We start from the raw sequence: 24,158 nt of genomic DNA on the forward strand, positions 1-24,158 counted from the left end.
CTAAAAAAAATATATACCAAAAAAAGCTAAATTTTTTTTTGAATTTTAAAATTGAATTATTTAATATTATAATATAAATTTATTAAATGTTATAAATATTTTTTAACATTGTTTTCAATGTCTTCGGCACCTATCATGTATTTTTAGATATTGTATATAATTATTTTTGTTATATTTTCTATTATGAATATAAAAATCAAATGATGTATTATCGAGTATAAGAAGACTAATGGTTTATTTTTATTACATTAACACTCTCAATGAGGATATTCGTCATCTTTTTTTTTTTCAATATAAAATTTGTAATATAGGTTTTTTATCCAAAGTGTTGATTGAGTGTCACTTGCAATTTATGTTAGAAAATATCTATAGAATTACATTAATAATTAAAACAGTTCAAATTTAATATTTAGTATTTTTTATTTTATTTTTCAACATTTTATTCTTTAAATAATGTTATTAATAAATTTTTGAAAAAAGTAACGAAGAATAAAAATGTTGATCTTTAATAGAATATCACATAAATACTTTAATCTGGGCGAAAAAAAATATCACATTACCTTACCTTTACATTTAAAGATCAACCTTTAAGTAAGTTTCAATTCCTATGTGGTACAGATATTTACTTATATAATATGAATATTAAAATATTCATATATCATATTTCACCGAGAAATTTGTATCTTACAACGAACAAACAATTGTTTCATAATTTAAAAATTAAATTAGTACATGCAACGAAAACATAATATTAAAATAATAACAACAATAATGATAAATGAATGAATAAATAAATAGATAAATGAATAAATGCATGATATTTTTCTTTTTTTTTTCTGCAATTTCAGTATAAGAAGATTCATTCAATACATTTCATGATGATTAATTATTGTTAATAATATTACAATCACTTAACGAGAGAATCATTAATCAACAAATTAAAGATATAAAAAAGGTAAAAAAATATACAGTTGTATTTGAATTTTTTCTTCAATGATATTGCAATCCAATTAATAATCATTTGTATTAATTACATTATTTAAAATAATTTTACAGATTAAATATATTATCAATAATTAATAAAAAATATTAAATTAGTAAAAGAGTAAAAATAAGCAATAAAATCTGCACAATATTTTGAAACTAGATTCCCCTAATAAAATTTAATATTTTTATAAAGTACTTTTTAGATAAAATCAATAATTACTTCAATCCTACGCTCAATTAAATTATAGTAAACTTAATTACTGTAATAATTATAATAATATTCATTACAATTGCTAAGCTAATAAAGTTAAATATGATAATATTTTAACTATAAAAAGCTATTACTTTAATTTGAGTAAATATTTTTATACTACCTTTCTTTTAATAGTAAGATATCTATTGTGAGTTGTAAAATACCATAATAACCTTATTTAATAACGTAAAGGATACACAAAAATGTGCAAAATTGTGTGCAAGTGGTCCATCCCATGTCGACGGTTAACTCTTTACCGAAACGACGTCGTTTGGGTTGCCAAGATTGTCGTTACAAACAAAGCGTCTTGTTTTGGTGTGACCTTTCCCTTTAACCGAAAATTCGGGAAATTACCGCTTCACTCGCATCTCGATGTTCACGATACCCAAACATATCTTTTTTTTTTTTTTTTTTTCCTTATTATGTCATTTTTAATATGAAAGATACAACTCGAAAATCTTAAAAGCTATTAATTAATTGATGTGCTATATTCGTATAAAATATAATCTGAAAAGGGAAAATTTCCTTAGATCTTAGAAAAATAAATTGGGGGCATTGAACTGAAGAGACGCGACCCTATAGTATACAATAATGTCTAGTAGAGAAAGCCGCAGCTGGGGAGCACTGGGTACAGAGCGCTGAAAAGGGCTTACCCAAAGGTCTCAAACTCAGAACTTAGCCCCTATTCCTAGGACCCATCTTCTTTTGTTGTGCCTTGTAACCCCACCACACCACACCCCTCATTTCTTTTCTACTGTTTCAAATTGTAAATTTCTACCCCCACCCCATCAATCACCCTCTAGCTTCTCTTACCATCCAATTTCATGTAACCTTCTATATTCTGCCCTTCAAATTAATTTTGCCCAAACACAACCCCTCCTAGGCGAACACCCCAAATTTTAATTTTCAATTTGAAAAATCCTTCATTAAATTTGGGCACGGGACCTGACCCCATCCCCTCTTTCATTCAATGTCTAAAACCTAGAGCCGCACTTGGTACATATATATATATATATATAATTATCAAAATCAATATCCCTAACCAATAGCCACGGTGAGTGAGGCATCGGTTAGGGAAAACGAGACACAACATTTTTCACATAAAAAACCAATTTCACCCACCCACCCACCACCACCCTTCTAATAGACCCAGCAAAATACTCATCTCCGTGCATAAACTTCCCCCACTCCTTTTATAAGGTACATTACCACTACCCCCTTTCCTAGTTCTTTTTAATTTTCTGAATTTTGGCTTAGCCAATGTCTATTCTATTTTATGTCACATTTTTTTTGCAGTCAAATTGGTTATGGTGTCTGACCTAGCTCATCCCTTAGATATATATTTATGTTGCGTACCTTATGTATTAATATAAAAAAAAAATCTCTATAGGTAACAGAAAAAGACGTACTAGTAATGGCAGGAGGGAAGATCTTAGCCCTTTTCGTTCAACGTTTTAAGGAGCCCCTCTATTAAGTGTTGAGGTTATAATTGATGTCCAGTTTTACTTTTATGATTCTGCAAATATTTTTCATTCTTGAGACATGCAGTTTACATGTTCCTCATCTTATAGAATATGAAATTGCTTAGGGTTTATCATCGTGTTACTAACGTACCCACAATAATGCAAGGATTTAGGCCGATTTTACTATTGGGGCTTCCTCATTAAGGGTTTTGGAGGTGAATGTAATTCATAAAGATAAAGATCCAGTCATTAATCGTGATGTGCCTGTCCTGTTTTGTTCTCGTGAAAGCTAAGAACTTTCAAGCTGTGTCTGAACAATTTCTTGTTGTTGCGGATTTAATTTTCCTTGGGACTGAGATTATTTGATTCTTACCCTAACTGAGGGAATAAAATTTAAAAGAAAAAGAATTTTTTCTGTGGGGTTTATGGGTTGGAGGGATGAACAAACAGAGTGTGACAGTTGACAATTGCTAGCTCTATGTTTTTATTCTCGTAATTTTCATAACAAAATCACCATCTTTACTGTTTCTTTTTGCCTGGTTTTGTTTTTGGGAATCTTGTTTTGACACGAATTTTTCGAGAAAAGGTATTCGATTTTGGGCTTGAAGATTAATTATTTCGTTAAGCCTTGAAATAAAAAAGATTAATGTTTCTAATGCTAATATTGCATGAATCTAGCTGAACTTAACGTAATTACTTCGAATCATGTTATATATTTGGTAGTGCGTGTATCAATTCCGATTTCCATTAAAAAAACCGTTATATAGTTATACATGAATTATTATTTTTTTTGAAAATTAATGAAAATATACTGGTTTTTTTTGTTTTTTTTTTCAAAAGATGCCTTACTTATTAAAGCCCCTCGTTCATTAAATGATATCTGTCACCGGGGCATTAGTAAAAAAAAAGCATGGATCGTTCTGTTAGTTCACATTAAACTGATTGAAGCAGGGGTTAGATATAGCAATTCAGAAGTTTCCAAATTCCTCAAATTTTTGTATGATGATAAAACTTATTTTTGAACCATCTTGCTTAGTTCTGTTTTACTGATTTGAACTTGTTCATTCCTGTTTTATGAGTTCATTAATCCCGTTGTCTTGTGCAGTAAAAAAAAATAAAAAAATCCATAAACAAGTATTGTAATTGATGAAGAAATTATTTCGTTGTGCTAACTAATTCCAACTTACTACTGATTATATGAATCTCCATCATAAAATTGAAATTACGTCTAATGAAATGGAACTGAATTAAATCATGAAAAAAGAAGATGCATTTATTAAGCTCATTTTTAGAGTGATTTTGCTTCCTATTTTGACAACAACGAATTTTTAAATATTAATTATCAACTATTACAAAATGTCATGACTATGAGATGCTTATGTCTCGGGTTTACCTGTTTCCATCAACAGTATCATGCATGACAGAATATTTTTTTTAATCATGGTTCACTATACAAATTGTTGCTATGGTCCTGTGTGTGAGAATATTTTACACTTATATTAACTTCACTTCCAAAGTGATATGTCTAAATGTTAATATCTATTGTTGGATGCTTATTCAGGAATACATTGAAATGCCTTTTTCTATCAAAATTAAAATAATCTTGCTCCTTCATGCTGGAATTAGGGACAAATGGTATACACAAGAACTGGACATTCAATTCCCTTATGCACTAGGTACCACCAAAATTTGATTCTCGTTCAATACTAAGTAATTTTTCAAGGTCATGGTCCCTGATTCTAGTATGAAGTAGCAGGGTTATTTGAATTTTTGTTGAATATAATAATTATGGATGAAACAAATAATTACAGATTTAATATAATTCTTATTGAATTTAGGGGAATATAAATAGAGAAATGGAGAGACAATGGAGTAGCTTGATTGATATTGCCTGACTGTGTAGTACTTTGGTTATGCAGAAGCAGAACATCTATATAGCCTTTTCATAGACTAAATGTGGACTATTTTATAGACAAGGAGCAAATGGTGCTACGTCCTAAATACTAATTCCTATAAAAGCTAAATGCATTTAACATCTGTTGTATAAACTCATTTAGCATTTAATACATGAACTGCCCTGTATTCTAACAATTCTAAAGTTGTAATCTATTTTCAATTAGCTAGGTTATTTGAACACTGATAGTAAAATAAGGCATTTCGATTAATGTATTCCTGAATAGACATCAAAAACAGAAATTGACCTCCAGACACTCCTGTCAGAAGATGAAATAATAACTACAGATGTAATACTTAAGCTCTTGCTTTCTCGGCATCAATCGACCCTTTCCTTGAAATAGTTATAGTGACAAAGATTCATTACTTCAATGCTGCTAATTAGTAAAGTCAGTAATTTAAGAAGGGTTATATGGCAATTCTTGTGTCTGGCTATATCATGGGTTTTTGGAAAGCACCAAAATCGTAAAATAGAATATCTTTAACTCTTATTGTTGCCTACTACTTTCTTTTTCTTGGAATTTTGGACTAATGTAGGTGAGTTTTAGTTTGGTTTTTATGTCAAAGGACATATATAGTGTTCTTACAAGTTCCATAATATATTGTCTGCATATCTAATTTTCTCTAATATCTATTAAGGTTTTATATTGTGACTACTAGGATCTAGTTATACAAGGAGCCTGGGTAAGGTTATGTATATCTAACATTCCTAGACACCAAAATGTTGGGGAGCTTTATGAACTGAGCTACCTTTTTTCTTTTTTGAATTTGACATGCCCGTGTCATTAAGTTTCAATATAATTTATTCCTCTTCTATTTTCAGCCTCTTTGTAAAAAATTACCAGCTCCAAAATTTCATTCGCTGACTTTTTTGTGGAATGACATTTACTTGAACAGAGAGGTGAGATAGGGATAATCAGTCCTAGCATGCGAATTGTATAACGCTATTTTAAATTAGTATCATGGAAGTGCTTCCTTGTTCTGGTGTTAAATATGCCGGGGAATCTGATTGTCCTCAGCAGAATTCAGGATCAGCTTTTGTATACCGGGAAGAACATAATTGCCCTGAAAATGATGAACAAGTCAGATTGGTAGATGCTCAACCGAGTGTATCATCACATGAGATGCAAGGTCTTCAGATAGAAGGGCAAGACGAAGGAAAACAGATTATTTGTGATTTGTCGACTAATTCTGATTGCCAATGCATTGGAGCTTCATTTTATGACTGTCAAGTGGAAGACCAAAAGGAATATTGTGGTTTCCATGATTTTCAAGAAGATGTGATAAATGAACCTTGCTTAATGTCTGAAAATTCTGTCTCTATTGTGGACACAATTGAAAGTGAATCACCAAACAACAATAGGGAAGGAGACTTGTCATGTTCTGAACCCAAGTGGCTGGAGGGGGATGGATCTGTGGCATTGTGGGTCAAGGTAACCATAATTCTTTTCTACATTGAGATTATAGATTGCTCTGTATTAAAAAGCTTTGTATTTACTTCTTTAACTGATCTGGAATGCCTTATCATAAGAAATTATCCACGAATATATAAGATCATGTTTTCTATATGCAGAAAAACCTCCTCTGGCATATTTCATTTAGCAATTTAGATGGTTTTCACTCTGTTGAAAAATGGAATATCAAAATGCAAGCTTTGCTAATTTTCAATTTTTTGTGAATTTTCTGTCTTTTTAGTGGAGAGGGAAGTGGCAGGCTGGTATCCGATGTGCAAGGGCTGACTGGCCCTTATGGACTTTGAAAGCAAAACCAACTCATGACCGAAAGAAATATTTTGTCATATTTTTTCCGCACACAAGGATTTATTCTTGGGCAGACATGCTGCTTGTTAGACCAATTAATGAGTTTCCCCACCCTATTGTGTATAATTCTCATCAGGTAGGACTGAAAATGGTAAGAGACTTAACTGTTGCGCGGCGATTTATAATGCAAAAGCTAGCTATTGGCATGCTGAACATCGTCGATCAGTTACATTTTAATGTATGTGATGGTGATGCTATTTTCTTTTCTCCATTCTTTTTTCTTGTATTCTTTTTATATATAGATATATATTCTTTTTAACTGGAGTTTATTTCAACACATACAGGCTTTGACAGAAACTGCCCGTGATGTGAAAGTCTGGAAGGAATTTGCTATGGAGGCTTCTCGTTGTAATGGTTATTCTGATTTTGGGAGAATGCTTCTAAAGCTGCATAATGTAATTTCTAATTCTTGATGATAGTTTATGGAGTAGGGAGTATCGTTCTGGTCTTTAAATTTGGGACTACTCAATATTTGTTTTATTGATGCATCACTGTTGTTAAATAATTGTCACTGTAGATATTCCTTGACATGATTTAGCAAAACAATGCCCTGTTTTTCTGATAGGGCATAGTTTTACTAAAACTGTCAGAAATTATAAATTTACTGGGAAACTGAATTGCTAAATTTTGTTTAGTTAAAATGTTTGAATTCTTTGTGGCTATCATTCTTTGTTGGGTTCATACAACTTGAGGAGCAGAAATCTCCAAAAACTGAGCATGAGACTTCAACCAACTTAGTTAAATGATGAAGTGATACTCGACAATAATGTAGTGGTCTTGGAACTTTCTGCATAAATAATTTATATTGAACTGGAAGCATTAATTAATCATTCTTTCTCTCATCTTTGACATGTGAATTTTGGGCTTCATATCTTCTTTGGTTTTGCTGTATTCATTACCTCTTATTTTATAATGTTACATGGTTTTATAAGTCTCTCATCCTCTTTGAAATTGTTTAAGATTGTTTCTGCAAGCTTCTGATTGTTAATAGTGGTCCTTGTTAGAGGATATTCTGTACATTTACCCCCACTCATTTGGATTATGTGCTTCATCAACCTAAGAGCACATTTAGTACTATGTCTTAAAACTAGTGATGAAGTAATTATTATTTGCATGGTATGTTATGTATTTCATAATAGCATTGTGAAATAAGGATACGTTTGGTTTTTTCCTTTCTTTGTTCTTAGATATGCTTGGCCCTTTCTTATTATTGAGAGAGAGAGAGAGAGCTTGGTATTGTATCTCTTCAATCCATTTCTTGTTCTATCAGTACTTGATAATTCAAGTAAATTTGACTGATGGCTGAATACCAACACATGAGAAGTTGAATGCTGATACCTGTAGTACAATACATGCTTTGCATGGTCTTTGCAATTTATGTCAGTTGAGCTTATATTATAGCTATAAAGTTTGGTATGTCCTAGCACTATTAATTTTCTTTTTAAAAATACAACAATGATTGTTTCCATTAATTTTTGCTGAAAACTTTCTCCTTGTGATTGAGGTAGTTTTTTTTTTTCCCTACAGAGCATACTGCAGCCATATATAAATGCTGACTGGTTACAACATTCTTATCACTCTTGGGATGAAAGATGTCAGAGTGCAAATAGTGCTGAATTGGTAGAGCTGCTGAAGGAGGTACCTATACCAATTCATATATCCAGAAAAAAACTAATGTTGCGCAATCATTATTGCAACTAGCATATTTTTCCTCATAAAGGATGATAATCATAAAAAAGAATAGGATAATAAAATGCATAAAATTTGTGAGCATAGCTAAAGGGTGTCTCCAATTATTTTTGCTTTTGTGTTATCTTGCTCCCTTTCTTTTAATAAATGGATTTGATGAAATGGCATTCAAGCTCAGCTGCTTGCCCAGTCCATGACCCATGTTATCAAGCTGCCACAGGCAGAGATAGATCTAGAAATTTGAAATGAAAAGGTTTTGTGTCTAAATATTTTCCATAACTATTTGTTGGTTTCCTGAATTTAGTAATATTTTGACTTCCCACAGCTGCCATTATAAAACCAAATGGATTTATTGAGCCATGCTTCATTTCTACAGAAAATGAAAAGTTTCTCATGTTATTGCGATTTGTCTTAGTCATTGCCCTTATCCTGTTGGTTTATATTTTCCCAATCTTTTACTTAACTAAGCTTTTAACTTATTTATAACAAATAAGCAAAATAAGAAATTAGAGAAGTTGAAGTCTTCCCTCCCAAAAGACTGAGGTCCTATAAAAAATATAGTGAATAAATCATAAGAAGATAAATACAATTTTCATAATGTTCTGTTTATAAGATTTCAACAAATCTCGATCAAGTATAGTTACCCTGTTTTAATTATCTGTTGTTTTACAGAATGGATTTGTTTCATTCTATTCGTTGTTCTTTTTCCAACTTTATCTTTGTCTCTTGGTATCTCCACTAAATGAAATGAGAGAAAACATTAATGGAGTGATAATGTTTTCGATATTTTGATAGAGGTTAATTTTGTCATATGCTATTATGTTTTCTTCCAGCTGAGATCATTTAATATATTTCTCAACTTGTCGGCAACAATCAACTCATTTTGAAATGTAGGTATATAAAGTCAGCAAAAAAGATTTAAGGCTTAGGATTTGGAGTGAAATAGCAGTTTGTTTTATTTAATAAATTAATAGCAAATAAAGCAATTAGCAACAGAACTTGGTGTATTGCATGGATTGACTTGTACTTTAGTGATATTGGCTACCTACTCGCCAGCTTATATAAGTTTCAAAATCTGTATTCATAAAATCATTGAAATAATCATAAAGCTCTTTGTCAGCAATAGGTAGAGGCACATGCAAACATAGCTTAAGAGACAAAGGGTGGTAAACTTAGATAAAAGGATGGAGTATTGCTTTGTCACTTAATGTTTTAGAAAGAAATAGAACAATCAAATGTTCCTATTCTTATTATTTTAATATATTTTTTATTACATCTCTCTAGTTTTAAAAAATATTTTGTGCTAATAAAGACTCATTCTGATACCTTTTTGATAAAAAAAAAAGTGAAAAATAAATTCTACATACTCAGTTTCCTTGTTAGATTGACTGAGACTATCTTCTGCCATCTGGGGATTTTAGTTTGTAAATTTTTTCCTGAAATACTGTACTTAGCTGATAAGGTCTCATTTTTTATTTTATAATAATAGAGAACATGGATGATTTGGTGCTGCTTTTAAGATGCTTAGATTGAAATCTTATGTCAATTTTCAAACAACTGCAACAATGAATGCCTTGCTTCAAACAAAAATCACAAACTTTTTGCTCAATATGTTTGGTTGATTTTATTCCTTATCCTCATCTTCAGGAATTGTTTGATTCTATTTCATGGAATGATGTCAATACTCTCTGGGATGCACCAGTGCAACCACTATTAGGTTCTGAATGGAAAACCTTGAAGCATGATGTGATGAAATGGTTTTCAACACCACATTCCTTAACGAGCAGCAAAGACACCCAGCAACAGAGCTCTGATGATTTGTACCAAGCAAACCTTCAGGTTTGTAGAAAAAGGCCCAAACTTGAAGTTCGTCGTGCAGAGACACATGCTTCACAGGTAGAAATCAAGGGTTCAGATCACTCTATTGCTCTTGACACTGATCCTGGCTTCTTTAAGAATCAGGACACATTGAGCGCATTAGCAACTGAGACTTACAAACAGGACCATGTCAGGGAGGTACCTATAGCAACTGATTCACCTAGTAATTTGGCCAGTAAATGGAACGAAATTGTAGTTGAGGCTGCTGATTCTGATTTCTTGCATAACAAAGAAATAGGATCAACACCTGTAAGTGAAATTACTGTTGTAAAATCTGTAGAACCTGGTAGTAAGAATCGACAATGTATAGCTTATATTGAAGCGAAGGGAAGACAGTGTGTGAGATGGGCAAATGATGGTGATGTATACTGTTGTGTGCATTTATCATCTCGATTCTTGGGCAGCTCAACAAAAGCTGAAAAGCCTGCTGTGGTTGATACTCCTATGTGTGAAGGTACAACTGTTCTGGGTACTAGATGTAAGCATCGTTCCCTACCTGGCTCTTTATTCTGTAAGAAACACCGGCCACATGGTGAAACCGAACAGATTTCAAATTTACCCCAAAATACACTAAAGAGGAAACATGAAGAAAATTATACTGGTCCAGAGGACATGTTCTGCAAAGACATGGTTTTGGTAAATGTTGAAAGCCCACTGCAAGTGGATCCAGTGTCATCCATTGGTGGTGATTTGTTACATGGAGAAAGCAACTTTAATGAGAAGCCCATGCCTTCCGAAAATGATCATAATGCAATGGAGTCACTGCAATGTATAGGTTCTCCTCCCTATGATAACAAAAATCCTTGTAGAGAAGGTCCTAAAAGGTATTTCTTGTATTGTGAACAACACCTTCCAAGCTGGCTTAAACGTGCAAGAAATGGGAAGAGTAGAATAGTATCAAAAGAAGTGTTCACAGAACTTTTGAGGGACTGCAGCTCATGGGAGCAAAAGGTACATCTGCATAAAGCATGTGAGCTTTTTTACAGGCTATTCAAGAGCATTTTGTCGTTACGAAACCCTGTTCCTAAGGATGTCCAATTCCAGTGGGCTTTAACTGAAGCCTCTAAAGATTCTTGTGTAGGAGAATTTTTTACTAAGTTAGTTCATAGTGAAAAGGAGAGAATCAAATTGATGTGGGGATTCAATGATGACATGGATATGCCGTCTGTTATGCAAGAACCACCTCTCTTGCCATTTGCAACTAATGATAGTTTTGATAATGAAAATGCCATCAAGTGTAAGATATGCTCTGCTGATTTTCCTGATGACCAAGCACTTGGTAACCACTGGATGGACAGTCATAAAAAGGAAGCACAGTGGCTGTTTAGAGGCTATGCATGTGCTATTTGTCTGGATTCTTTTACTAACAAGAAAATGTTGGAAAATCATGTTCAGGAGAGACACCACGTGCAATTTGTTGAACAATGCATGCTTCTCCAATGTATTCCTTGTGGGAGTCATTTTGGAAATACTGAGCAACTGTGGCAGCATGTTTTATCAGTTCATCCTGTTGATTTTAAACCAGCAAAAGCTCCTGAGCAGCAAACTTTCTCTAATGGAGAAGATTCTCCAGTAAAACATGATCAAGGAAATTTAGCCTCTTTGGAGAATAATTCTGAGAATACAGGTGGTTTACGAAAATTTGTTTGCAGGTTTTGTGGATTAAAGTTTGATTTACTACCTGACCTAGGTCGACATCACCAAGCTGCTCATATGGGGCCCAATCTAGTTAGCAGCCGCCCTGGAAAGAGGGGAGTTCGCCATTATTCATATAGACTGAAATCTGGCAGACTTAGCCGCCCTAGATTTAAAAAAGGTTTGGCAGCAGCATCATACAGGATTAGAAATAAGGCTAATGCTAATTTAAAGCGATGTATTCAGGCAACAAACTCACTTGGCATGGGAGGAATAACTATAAAACCTCATGCAAATGAAACAACCAACATTGGTAGATTGGCAGAACATCAATGCTCAGCTGTTGCAAAGATTTTGTTTTCAGAGATTCAGAAGACTAAACCACGGCCTAACAATCTTGATATTTTAACAATTGCCCGCTCTACTTGCTGCAAAGTTAGTCTTGTAGCCTCACTGGAGGAGAAATATGGAATTCTACCTGAAAAACTCTATTTGAAGGCAGCAAAACTTTGCAGTGAACATAATATTTTAGTGAATTGGCACCAAGAAGGGTTTGTTTGTCCTAGAGGATGTTATGTATCAAAGGATCAAGCATTGCTCTCTACTTTAGCATCTCTTCCTAATGGTTTTGTAATGCCAAAATCTTCAAATTTATGTGATTCTGCAAGTGATGAGTGGGAGGTGGATGAATTTCACTGCATCATCAATTCACGTGGTTTAAAATTAGGTTCACTGCAAAAAGCTGTAATCTTGTGTGATGATATTAGCTTTGGGAAGGAATCAGTTCCAGTGATTTGTGTAGTAGATCAAGAACTTATGCATTCTCTTCATATGCCTGGATGTAATGAGCAGAATACAAACTCTTCTATGCCTTGGGAGAGTTTTACCTATGTTACCAAGCCAATACTCGACCAATCCCTTAGTCTTGATTCAGAGGTAGTTTACGATGACTTAATTTTGATGACTTAATTTCTTCTTTGATCAAATCCTAACTTGTGAGGGATAAACATCATACTAAATACCTGTCACATAACTTATATTGCGGACATTATTTTGGAGGTGCTTATTTTATGAATCAAAATTTATCATATTCTACAAAAGTTATTATAAAATCCTTTTACTTGTAAAAGCTGTCTAGAATGTTATGTGCTAAAGTACACAAAAATCTTGTATTTATAACTAATACCTTTTTTTGTGAGATTGAAGATATCCTTTAACCTACTTTTTAAATTTATTTGCAGTGTCTGCAATTGGGATGTGCCTGCTCATATCCTACCTGCTGTCCTGAAACTTGTGATCATGTATACCTTTTTGGTAATGACTATGATGATGCAAAAGATATATTTGGGAAACCAATGCGTGGCAGGTTCCCATATGATGAGAATGGTCGAATAATCTTGGAGGTAAAATGTTTTCTTCAATACAAAATCTGAGCTAAGAATTAATTTTTGGACATGTTAGGCTTTACTTGGTACTGATGTATCCGGTACTTGCTAAAATTCTGAATATGTTATCTCTTCCAGCTTACTTGACTTGTATTTTTTTGTTTTCTAAAAATATTAATTCTTTCTTTTTATCATTGCAATTTGCAAAATATTATTGTTAGTATTATAGAGGCTTTGAATGTGTTGACTTATCTCCATTTTCAGTATGATCATATAGGATCTTGTCCTGATATTTAAGAATTACTTACATAGGATTTTTTAAACATCATTATTATGAGATTTTAACTCTAGTTCCCTTAAAAAAATCAGTGGCATATATAGCAGATGTTTGCCTTTTATTCCTTCACTGTTTCTTTTCATTTATTTATTTACAAATTTTCATTTTGTTCCATTCTGGGGATTGTCTTGAAAACTGCAGGAAGGTTATCTTGTCTCTGAGTGTAATCATATGTGCAAATGCAATAAAGCCTGTCCAAACAGAGTATTGCAGAATGGAGTACGAGTCAAATTGGAAGTTTTTAAAACAGAGAAAAAGGTTACTACTCTTCTTTTGATTAACTCAACACTTCTCAAGGTTTATTATATTGACTTTTATGTTTTGATTTGTAGGGATGGGCAGTAAGGGCTGGTGAAGCTATTCTACGAGGCACCTTTGTGTGTGAATACATTGGAGAAGTTTTAGATGTGCAGGAGGCATGCAACAGGCGCAAGAGGTTTACAATCCTTCAAGATGTAATTTCTTCTAAATTAGTTCCTTTTCTTTCCCTTAGTACTGACTTAGTGACTTGTCTCTGTCAATACCAGATATGCTATAGGGAATTGCAGTTATTTCTATGATATCGATGCTCGTGTTAATGATATGGGTAGATTGATTGAAGGGCAGGCCCAATATGTAATTGATGCTTCTAAATATGGAAATGTCTCAAGGTTCATCAATCATAGGTGAGCATTTTGCTTCATAACACTTGACAACGTTTTTGCTATGGTATCTTGTTCAAATTGCCAGTTTGCTCTGAAATTCTATAATATCCTTCCAAAGTATTTTTTACCACCAAATTTGCATCATTGCCTAATAATCTAATGTCCTGAATTAATTTTTGGCTAGGTATGTTTTCCATCATCCATGAACTCATGCTACTTCCTGCTATTGTTTTGCCACTGTATGCTATTATATGAGCTTTTCAAAATGTCCTTCACATTTACATCTTTATCAATATCTTGATGCTGCATATCAATTTCACGGCGTGTTGGTTTGCTCTTACAATTTGTTGTTGTAGCTGCTCGCCCAATCTTGTCAATCACCAAGTTCTTGTAGAGAGCATGGATTGTGAGCGTGCACATATTGGCTTTTATGCAAGTCGAGATGTAAGTACTTTCCTCTATAGAACTATTTCATTCAGAATGATCGAACATCTATGATGCTTGGCAATTTCTACACAAACTTTTTTCTTGAATTTGCTGTATGATCCAAAATCTATTGATGTATTTTGGTATGAATGGGACATATAATGAACATCATTCGGCACTCCCTTTTTTCATCTCTTGTTTGTGAATAATGTTAACTCCCACATGTTATGTTGTAAACGGTGGGCAGCTTGGTTGTACTACATGGATTACATTTCACTTTGTTTCTTGTTGACAGATTGCTTTGGGTGAAGAGCTGACATATGACTATCAGTATGAGCTTGTTCCCGGAGAAGGATCTCCTTGTCTTTGTGAATCGTTGAAGTGTAGGGGACGCCTTTGTTAGAACCACAACGTGTGTGTTGCTGTTGCAATAATATTTTTCAGATTGCCAATTTGGGACACAAATGATCTGCTCAACATTCTAAGATTCCCAATGTGGACCCAACTTTGAAGGGTTCTATTAGTGGTGATGTCTTCTAACTGATGAGGACAAATCAAATCACCTGATGGCAACTTGTATGGAGTCAGCTATATAATTTACTAGCTGTCTCTGGTAAACTTAGGATTCAAGTTTTTTGGATTTTTTTGCCGTGTACAATCTGCCTCCATCCCTCTCTGGTAGAGTAGGCATGTTTTTGCAGCTTAGTGCACAATTGTACTCCTTTTCCTCTTGCTTTATTCTCCAATTTTTCTTGTCATGGAATAATTTGGGATTCTCACTCCTTTTCTCCCACCACCAAGGATAGAGAATCAACACCACCCCCCCCACCACCCCCCACCAAAAAAAAAAAAAAGGTCTAGCAAAAACATATGCAGCTAAAGCTGTCTGGATTGGTAATTGTTATGATTTTTTTTTTCCCGGATGTATGGTTCAATTTCTTTCAATTGTGTTTCAGGAATGTAAATATGCTTAATGTTTTAACATCTTTTTCGGGCAATTACTCCTTTTCTTATAGAATTAGCTTGCTTGTAAATTGTGTCATTGAAACACGAGTGCTACTAAATGTTGCTCTTTGTAAACCTAGACCAATCTCACGGATGTAAAAATTTGAGCTTAATTCTCATGACAAATAAATGAAGTGGATACCCCGCAAAACGAAATTTATTTACGTTCTTACATGTATTATAGATAATTCAAATCCTTTATATTGATAACAGTAATGTTATACAAATTGCTATTTGTATCATTTTACATTTGTAAAGTTTCCACCATTAAACTAAAAGTTATTTTATCTGAACTCCTGCACGATTACAATTTGATGGTGATTCATGTTAATGCATACGATATGAAACACCCAAGTAATGTACAGCAAACATCGACAAAAATAAAATAAAATATCGGGTTTAAAAGAATAGGTTTTTATTTAAAAAATTGTAGAGTCAATATTAAAATTTTATTTATTTTTATAAGAATAAAATATTAAAAAAATCTTTAAGAGTTTTGAGTTCAAAAGTTGATTATATCTTCATTAGCCTGTCAATTACTTTAAGAGTAAATAGTGCAATGATTTTAAATATGGACTTTAAATATTATTTATTTATTTATTTTTAAAAATAGGCCTTTAGTATAAGTATTATAGGCAAAAATAAGATTTGAGATCACTAAAGATTTCTATATTTATGAAATATGAGTGTGTGACTTCTTATAATAGATTTTATTGATAGTACAAAATATTAAAAAAAAAAATGAATCAGTTATATTGATAGAAGTGATTTTATCCCGTCAGATATTTATTCTAGTATCTGAAGTACAAAATATAAAAAATAAAAAATATTCTTAAAATATTAGAATTATTATTCATACTAATTATTTAGACCTTGTAATTTGATTTATAAAAACTTTTTAAAGAGTTAAAAGAATAAATTAAAAAATATAAATTATTTAAAACTTCCATCGCTTATTTTTTTTTATCAAAGGACAAATGTTTATTTATTTTATATATTCATTTAATAAGGGAATAAGTGATGATCTAACAGTTCTTACTCAAGAAATTTTTGGACCTCAATTAATTCCTTAATTTCAAATCATATATTATTTTTAAAAGAAAAAATTTTGTAATTTTTTTATTTGAAAGCTAATAAAAGGGTTAATAACTTAAAATATATTTTTATATTTTATTTTAGAAAAAAAATTTAATCATCTAAAACTATTTATTTATTATTATTGTTGTTGTTTTTGCATATTTGTTTTTTTTTTAAAAAAAGACTTTATTTTGAAAATGATTTAACATTCTAAAAATTTTTTAATTTCAATTTGAAAGATTTAACAACCTAAAAAAAATTAAAGAATATTTTTTTTATTTTTGCTCAACAAATATTTTTTTATTTTGACAGATTTAATAAAAAAAGTATTGATATTTTATTTAAAAAAAGATAATTAGGATGCTTAATTGAATTTTTTTTATAATTTTTGCACGGTGGGTGGAGTAACATTCAAAAAAGAAGAAACGCAAAGGAAAAAGAAATAAAAAGAAAAAGAAAAGGAAGAAGGAAGAAGGAACCACATACAAAAAAAATAGCACTAAAAACAAAGAGATAGAAAAGATAAAATAATAGAAGAGAAAGCAAAGAAGCAACTATATAGTAATTTCTATTTATAAGAAGGATAGACAAAATTAAAAATAATCAAAATTCATATATTTTTATTTTTCTTGTAGTATCTATCTCTTTTTTGTATTTTTGTGTGAAAATTCTGTGTGAAACAAATTCTCTCTACAAAATTCTTAGTGAAAAAATTTCTTTAAAAAGTTCAGTATCTTCAAAATTTCTCTCCCTTTATATGTAAGTTAGTCACTACTTATAATAAGATTAATATTTAATAAAAGAAAATTAAATATATTTTTTATGCTTTAATTATTTTAATTTTATTCTATATATTTTAAATTAACTAAAATTAAAAATAGAAACAATAATTATTATTTACAGAATATCTTTATAATTTTTATTGATTAAATGTCTTTTTAATTATTTATTTTTTATTTTCTAGAATTTATTATTTATTATTTAATAAAATGTGCTAACCCGAACAAAAATGAGTATTCCTATTGATTCAATGGATTAGTGAAGAATGAATTTGATATTAATATACTCTTAATGATTTAACATATGTTCAATATTAAATAGATTGTACATAATGGGCACAACCTAATCAAGAATTACTCAAAAAGAAGTGTGGTTCTTGCCTTAATAATACATATTTGAGTTTTAAACCAACAAGTTTTTTTTAGTTAAAGTATAGGGTTTTTTATTTAAATATTGTAAATTAAAAAACTATTTTTTAATATATAGGTTTTTTGAAATTAATTCTCTATATGGAGTAAATTTGTCACGTTGATATAGTGTCTTGCTAAAGTGAATGGCGAAAAGAATAATATATATATATATATATATATATATATATATATATCATACTAGTTTCGCCACAAGAAGAGCAAAAATAGAGGATCCTTACACATGTCTACATCTAGATATTTTTGCAGTTTTGATGACAAAATTTACAGAAACTTTCGCCATGTGCAGAGCGAAACTAATAGTTCCGTCATTAAAGTGGCGAAACTTGCACAATATTCTGCCGAGACTTCTAATATATATAGATATATATATGGCCCCTTCTCTTATGCATACACCCCTTCCACCGCTCATTTTCACCTTTGATTTTCCTTGACGACTAACGAGTTTTTAAAAAAGAAGGCCAATTTCTAATTTTTTTTCATTTCATGTAAATTTATGAATGTAGTTATTGTTTATTTTATTAAATAAATTGATTAATAATGAAGTGTTATTATTTATTTGATATTGATTTAGAAAAAATTAGATATTAAATAAACTTTATTTGTAAAAATGTAACATGAATGGATATGTTATAATTATATACTGGAATGGTAAAATCTATGAAGGAAATGAAGGTGTGAGTTTTGAAAGAAGAAAGAAAATGATTCAGATAAAGCGAGGAATAAGTTTTGAAGTTTTGAAAAGAAAAATTCATTTGAAACTTAATCTTGATCGTAATGAAGTTATTTCTAGATTAATTTCATGTTTTTTGATTAATAAAAATAATAGACAGTATACATCTTTAGATATTTGTGATGATGAAGATATTGATTGTATGATAAGTGCATTTCAACAACAATCTAGTAGAAATGTTAGAGTTGTATGTGGATATTGCTGTTGGTAAAAGTTCATCAGTGCCGTCACAGATGATGAATTTAAATTTATCACTTTCAGAGCAAAATAATGGGTTTTGAATAAAATGAATTTTTTTTTGAAACATTAGAAAAATTTATCTATTCATTCATTTATACGAATAAAAAAAAATTATTAAAAAAAATTATGATTATTAAAAACTCAACGGGGATCCACTCTTTCTTTGATGAATTTGAGAGGGTCATGTTGAGTTCTTACGCTTTCATTTCGAAGACTCAAATAATACGATTCATATAGGGATAAGTCCAATCCGGAATATGAACCATAAAAGAAAATACCAATTAAACCAAATGGGACTCTTTTGAGTCATCATTACTATGAAGTGATATGAATTACTTCATAAAATATTTTATTAATATATGTATTTGCTGAAATAAAAATTTATAAATTTGTTGCAATAAAGGAATTATGATTGAAGTTGATCAAGATAATGAAGACCCAAATTATGATAGTTACGGTGATGAAAGTTATTTTGTGACTGAGTCTAAACCAACATGTTTGTATGTGAAATGCTTGAACCATACCTCTAGTTGTCTATAGAGAGTAAGGGCTTCATTGTTGAAGAATTCAAACAAGTGAAAAATTACTAGATGAGGTAGTTCACATACATGTGTCAATCTTAGAATTTCTCAAGATCATCAAAAGTTAGATTCGGATTTGATATGTTCATGCATCGTTGGTAAGACAAATGTTTTCTATATGTTCATAATTTTATGTTTTATTATCTATACAATTACTTTATTTTTAACTAAATCAATTTAATTTGATGTAGGAATGGTGAATGAAGAACCGTCGGTACATATTTCATTAATACAAGAGCGAATAAGTGCACAGTTTAGATACAAAATTTCATATAAAAAAGCTTGGAAGGCAAAACAAAAAGTCATTGTTAAAGTTTTTGGTGACTGGAATGAATCATACTGTACATTGCCAGATTGGTTAGAATATATGCAATTATATGCTCCTGGATCCGTTTTAAAATTGAAACGAAAGAGTATGTGGTTGATCATCAAGTGGATAACAGGTTTAGAGTATTTGAATCGTTGTTTCGGTCTTTCAAACAATGTCATGAAGCTTTTAAATTCTGTAAACCTATTTTACAAGTAGATGGGACGTTCTTATATGGTAAGTATCGTTACACGTTGTCTATTGCAACAACTCAGGATGGAAACAATTGTGTCCTTCCAATAGCTTTTGCAATCTGTAGAGCATTCTGATTATACATCCCAATATGATTAAAGTGCTCATCCAACCAGCTCATCTTCAGGAAACTCCTTAAAAAAGCATCTTGGCCTGATTCAATACTTAGGCTGTCTTCAACAATCTGAGCCCAATCACCTCCAATAGGTGCTATAACTAATCTCTCATCTATGCATAGCCCTAATAGGATAGCAACATTTTGAAGAGTAATAGTACACTCTCTAGGGGGCAAGTAGAAAGTGTACGTCTCAGGCCTCCACTTCTCAACTAATGTAGTAATCAGTCCCACGTCTAGGAAAAACTGTGATAAGTTAGTCATTCCAATAAAGCTGACTAACTCTAAATGCGTAATAATTTGCTGAGAAACACTTTCTAATCCACCATGAATATTTTGACTCTTCCTGACCCTCAACATCGGGTGATCACGTATATCTCAAATATGTTCAGAGACATGAAAACTCTGAAATCGAAGGAGTGATGAATCTTCTGGCCCGAGATTAATAACCCTATTATGTCTCGAAGATGATGTTATCTATACAAAAAAAAAAAAAACATATAAATAGAAATATCAACTTTATTCGTCAATAAAATTATTAGTATTTCTTGTTTAATGAAAATAAGAACCTACCCATAATTCTATAAAATTGCTTATTATTACACAAATCATTATCACATTTAACAAAAATTCCTAACATAATTAATTAGAACTTTTTTTGAATTTATTATAAAATTATAATCACATTCTAATTAGACAAAAATTCTAACAAAAGTGTCCTACCTTTTTAAAAATAATTTTTTTTCAATGTACATACAAAAATTTAAATTACAACAACTTAATTAAAAGAATAAATTTAACTAACATAACTAACAATAATAGTTTTTATCATTACATATCAAATATAATTTTATTCAAATTAAAATATAAACATATGACTAACATAATATCATAATTTATTTTTTATAGTAACATACAATACTAACTTAATTATAATATATATAATTAATCTTATTTAATTTTAAAAACTTAATCAAACAAAATTTCATTTACATTTAAAATTAAAATTAAATTTTTAACATAATACAATAATTTCTTTTATTTACATATAAATTACTAACATATTTATAATAATGAATTTATCTTTATTAATTTTAATAACATAATCAAATAATATGTACTTAAGATTTACATACAAATTATGAATACATTTTTAAAAAACTTCAAATTACTTACATATTTACAATATATAAAATTACAAAATTTATAATCTTTCAATCATAATTAAAATTTATTTAGTTACAAAAATATTTTATACAATTAAACCAAATATTTCTCAATATATAACAAATATATTATACAACATCATATTAATAATATTATACAAACATATAATTAACAAATATCATTATATTATTATTCTTTGCCTACAAAAAAATATTTACAATTTAACATTTTCAGTCAATTAGAACTTTATTTTTTTAACCTATTAATCTAAACATAAATTAACAAAATCAATTTAACTAACCTTTGTTAAACTTGTTCTACTTCTTCTACTAATCTCTAATACTGTATTTACCTGCAATAAAAAGCATGTTTTAAATTTTTCAGCACTTTAAAATAATAAATAGAATATAAAATTACATATAAATATAAAAAATATGATTACCTTAAATAAAAATTTAAAAACTACAAAATCTTAGCCACAATTTGCACACCTTGCAAGCTTTCAGAAATAGAAATGGAGGAGAGGAGCGACGTCAGAGGGAAGAAGAGGAAATGGAAGAAGAAAGGAGGAGAGAAGGGGAAGAAGGGGCGAGGGACGATTACTGTATTGCCTGTCATGCTAGTCAAAGTTTGTTACTTAACGTGTTTTATTAATTTATGTTTATTAATAAGTCCTAGCTCTAAGGGAAGTTCTATTTTTTTGGAACAGTTTCTTTAATTCCTGTTTTGTTGCCATGTAGTACGTGACTCTTTGATTCATTTTCTATTTTGTGAAGGCTTATATAAGGCACTTTTTATTTCTGATGAATAAGACATTCACTCCCAATATTTCCTTGATCATAATTATTTCTTATTCTAATAATTGGTATCAGAGCTCTGCAAGGGGCCTAATATTGTATGTGAGAAAAGGAGCACCGAGAGATCAATTTGTCTACATCTGAGAAGTTTGTACAGTCAGTCATTCCAAGGTTCGATGGCCACTATGATTATTGGTCAATGACGATGGATAATTTTCTACGAAGTAAAGAAATGTAGCACCTCATAGAAGATGGAAACTGGAACAACACCAACTGAAGCGCAATGGAAGAGTATGGAAGAGGCCAAGCTTAAAGATTTGAAGGTCAAGAATTTCTTATTTCAAGCTATTAACAGAGAGATTCTGGAAACAATTCTTGACAAGGGAACTTCAAAGGCAATATGGAGATCTATGCGGCAAAAGTACCAAGGGTCCACAAAGGTGAAAAGAGCATAACTCCAAGCATTGAGAATAGAGTTTGAACTACTGGCCATGAAAGAAGGCGAGAGGTTGATAACTACTTGGGAAGGACTCTTAATGTGGTAAACAAGATGAAATCAAATGGTGAAGCAATGAAGCAAAGTACGATTGTTAGTAAGATACTCAGATCTTTGACCCCCTAAGTTTAACTATGTTTTGTGCTCAATAGAGGAATCAAATGATTTGGGTACCTTAAGTATTGATGAACTACATGGCAGCCTTCTTGTTCATGAGCAAAGAATGTAGGAATTTCAGACAGAAGAACATGTGTTAAAAATAACCAATGATGATAGACCAATCAGAGGCAGAGGTAGAGGTCTAGTCAGAGGAGGACGTGGTAGAGTGTCAAAATAATTTTCTGGTGTCTGTATATTCTGCTGAAACGATCCATATATACATTTACATATGTCAATCAAAGAGCACAATTCCTTGGCTCACGGTTAGACTAATTCCTACCCACTAATTACATATATTTTCCCAAAATAGTTACAATCACAATATTCAGCCCAAAATAAATATAATCAACCATATCTCCCTATGATTGATTACAATCAATTACAATCATTTCCGTTTTACTCCCCTCAAGATGGAGCATTCAAGTCATGTATGCCCAACTTGCCCAACAATGTGCCAAACTGTTTGAGACCAAGAGCCTTAGTAAAAGGATCAGCAAGTTGTTTAGTTGTGGGAACATGAGAGAGAAGTAGACGGTTTTGGGTGACTTCATCCTGCACAAAATGACAATCCACTTCTATGTGTTTGGTTCATTCATGAAACATAGGATTTTTAGCAATATAGATAGCTGCTTGACTATCATAATACAGACGGATAGGAGAATGATGAGGGATCAAGAGGGAGGAGAGTATATCCTTTATCCATTTTAGTTCTCGAGTTGTCTTAGCCATAGATCAATATTTAGCTTCAGCCGAGGATGCAAAGACAACTTGTTGTTTCTGCGTTTTCCAAGAGATTGGAGCATTGCCAAGTTTAATAATCCACCCAGTGAGAGACCGACGAGTAAGGGGACAACTCACCCAATCCGAATCACACCATCCATAGAGTTGCAAATTATTATCCTGAGGGAGGAGGATACCTTGTCCAGGACGTCCTTTTAGATACCTCACAACTCGCAAGGCAGCCTGCCAGTGTTCCAAGCGAGGTTGTTGCATGAACTGAGATAACACATGTACACTGTAAGCAAGATCCGGTCGGGTAAAGCACAGATAAATAAGGCGGCCAACGAGACGACGATATGAGCTTGGATCTTCTAATGGTGGGCCTGTAGCAAGACCCAATTGATGGTTTTCTTCACATGGTGTAGATGCGGGTTTGGCACCAAGTAGTCCGACTTCACTAATGATGTCTAGAGCATATTTCCGTTGGCGTAAGGAAATTCCAGCAGAAGACCTTGCTACCTCGACCTCCAAAAAATATTTTAAACGTCCTAAATCTTTCATGTAAAAACACTTGTGCAAATAATCTTTAAAAGTTTGAATCGCATCATTATTGTTTCCAGCAATGACTAGATCATCAACATATATCAAAACAGCGAGTTGCACACTCTTTTGATAAAAACAGAACAAAGAATGATCCTTCTAGGATTGTTGGAATCCATACCTCACAAGGGCAGAAGACAGTTTACCAAACCAGCATCGAGGGGCTTGTCGGAGGCCATACAGGGATTTGCGAAGCTTACAAACCAACCCTGGTTGAGATACTTGAAAACC

The 24,158-nt window shown here is 31.5% G+C and overlaps 2 protein-coding genes across 3 annotated transcripts; one reads left to right on the forward strand and one right to left on the reverse strand.

Moving 5' to 3' along the window:
- The first annotated feature begins 2,133 nt into the window (after positions 1-2,133).
- Positions 2,134-15,589, forward strand: LOC113869230 (histone-lysine N-methyltransferase SUVR5-like). Of its 2 annotated transcripts, XM_027505457.1 has the most exons (12): positions 2,134-2,440; positions 5,554-6,089; positions 6,352-6,654; positions 6,761-6,871; positions 8,004-8,114; positions 9,813-12,614; positions 12,920-13,081; positions 13,542-13,658; positions 13,733-13,836; positions 13,928-14,065; positions 14,401-14,488; positions 14,766-15,589. In XM_027505457.1, exons 2-12 carry the CDS (start codon positions 5,619-5,621, stop codon positions 14,871-14,873), a joined length of 4,515 nt encoding a protein of 1,504 aa, XP_027361258.1. In that variant the 5' UTR covers positions 2,134-2,440; positions 5,554-5,618; the 3' UTR covers positions 14,874-15,589. The 2 variants fall into 2 exon arrangements, with proteins under 2 accessions (XP_027361258.1, XP_027361259.1); XM_027505458.1 differs by lacking the exons at positions 2,134-2,440; positions 5,554-6,089 and having other exon boundaries at positions 6,443-6,552; positions 6,771-6,871.
- Positions 15,590-19,892: 4,303 nt separating this feature from the next.
- On the reverse strand, positions 19,893-20,348 carry LOC113870271 (serine/threonine-protein phosphatase 7 long form homolog). Its single transcript, XM_027506864.1, has one exon. It carries the CDS (start codon positions 20,346-20,348, stop codon positions 19,893-19,895), a length of 456 nt encoding a protein of 151 aa, XP_027362665.1.
- Between the last annotated feature and the right edge of the window lie 3,810 nt (positions 20,349-24,158).

This window comes from Abrus precatorius, unplaced genomic scaffold, assembly GCF_003935025.1.
Source record: "Abrus precatorius isolate BTA unplaced genomic scaffold, Abrus_2018 Scaffold6, whole genome shotgun sequence".
NCBI classification, from domain to species: domain Eukaryota; kingdom Viridiplantae; phylum Streptophyta; class Magnoliopsida; order Fabales; family Fabaceae; genus Abrus; species Abrus precatorius.

What these genes read in the sequence shown, in the direction of transcription:
- LOC113870271 (XM_027506864.1), bottom strand. Translation starts at nt 20,348, where the DNA reads ATGTTGAGGGTCAGGAAGAGTCAAAATATTCATGGTGGATTAGAAAGT.
- LOC113869230 (XM_027505457.1), top strand. Translation starts at nt 5,619, where the DNA reads ATGGAAGTGCTTCCTTGTTCTGGTGTTAAATATGCCGGGGAATCTGAT. An exon ending in TTTTTAAAACAGAGAAAAAG is followed by an intron (nt 13,659 to 13,732) that starts GTTACTACTCTT and finishes TTTGATTTGTAG; the next exon opens with GGATGGGCAGTAAGGGCTGG. An exon ending in GCATGCAACAGGCGCAAGAG is followed by an intron (nt 13,837 to 13,927) that starts GTTTACAATCCT and finishes TGTCAATACCAG; the next exon opens with ATATGCTATAGGGAATTGCA.